General features: G+C 61.3%; 1 protein-coding gene across 1 annotated transcript in view; it reads right to left on the bottom strand.

The window, feature by feature from the left end:
• Nucleotides 1–312: 312 nt before the first annotated feature.
• The window catches only part of NKIRAS2 (NFKB inhibitor interacting Ras-like 2), a gene marked incomplete at its 5' end in the record, with an annotated part of 999 nt that continues 923 nt past the window's right edge, over nucleotides 313–388 (bottom strand). Inside the window, one exon of the mRNA XM_010143412.1 lies at nucleotides 313–386. Within this exon, the coding sequence (XP_010141714.1) occupies nucleotides 313–386 (74 nt within the window). The remainder of the gene's footprint in view (nucleotides 387–388) is intronic.

Below are 388 nucleotides of genomic sequence, written 5' to 3'. Positions count from 1 at the left end.
GCCGTGTTGCAGTGTATGGCCCTGGGCCTGCTGGCCTGCGCCCTGAGAGCCCAGGGGCCCCCCTCGGTGGGTCCTGGCTTTCCTGAGCACCCTGAACTTCTGCAGGGGCCAGGCAGTGAACGGAGCGGTCCCTGTCCCAGTGCAGGGAGATGGGTCTCCTCTCTTGTCCTCAAAGACCACCCTGGGAGGCCTGTTCCTTGTGCCACCACACTTCCCACAGGCTCCGCAGCACCGAACAGGCTTAGCAGGAGGATGTGCAAGGGAAGAAGGGAGGTGAGGAAGAAGAGGTGGCAAGGGAAGGGAAAACACAGCTCAGCCATCCATGGATCCACTGCCCTTATTCTTGCGACTCAGGGGAAAAGCAGACTTGCTTTGTGGCTGGGGCTCT

Source organism: Buceros rhinoceros, unplaced genomic scaffold, assembly GCF_000710305.1.
Source record: "Buceros rhinoceros silvestris isolate BGI_N320 unplaced genomic scaffold, ASM71030v1 scaffold28379, whole genome shotgun sequence".
NCBI lineage: Eukaryota > Metazoa > Chordata > Aves > Bucerotiformes > Bucerotidae > Buceros > Buceros rhinoceros.
The sequence above is the reverse complement of the archived record's forward strand: the minus strand, read 5'-3'. Positions and strand labels throughout refer to the sequence as shown.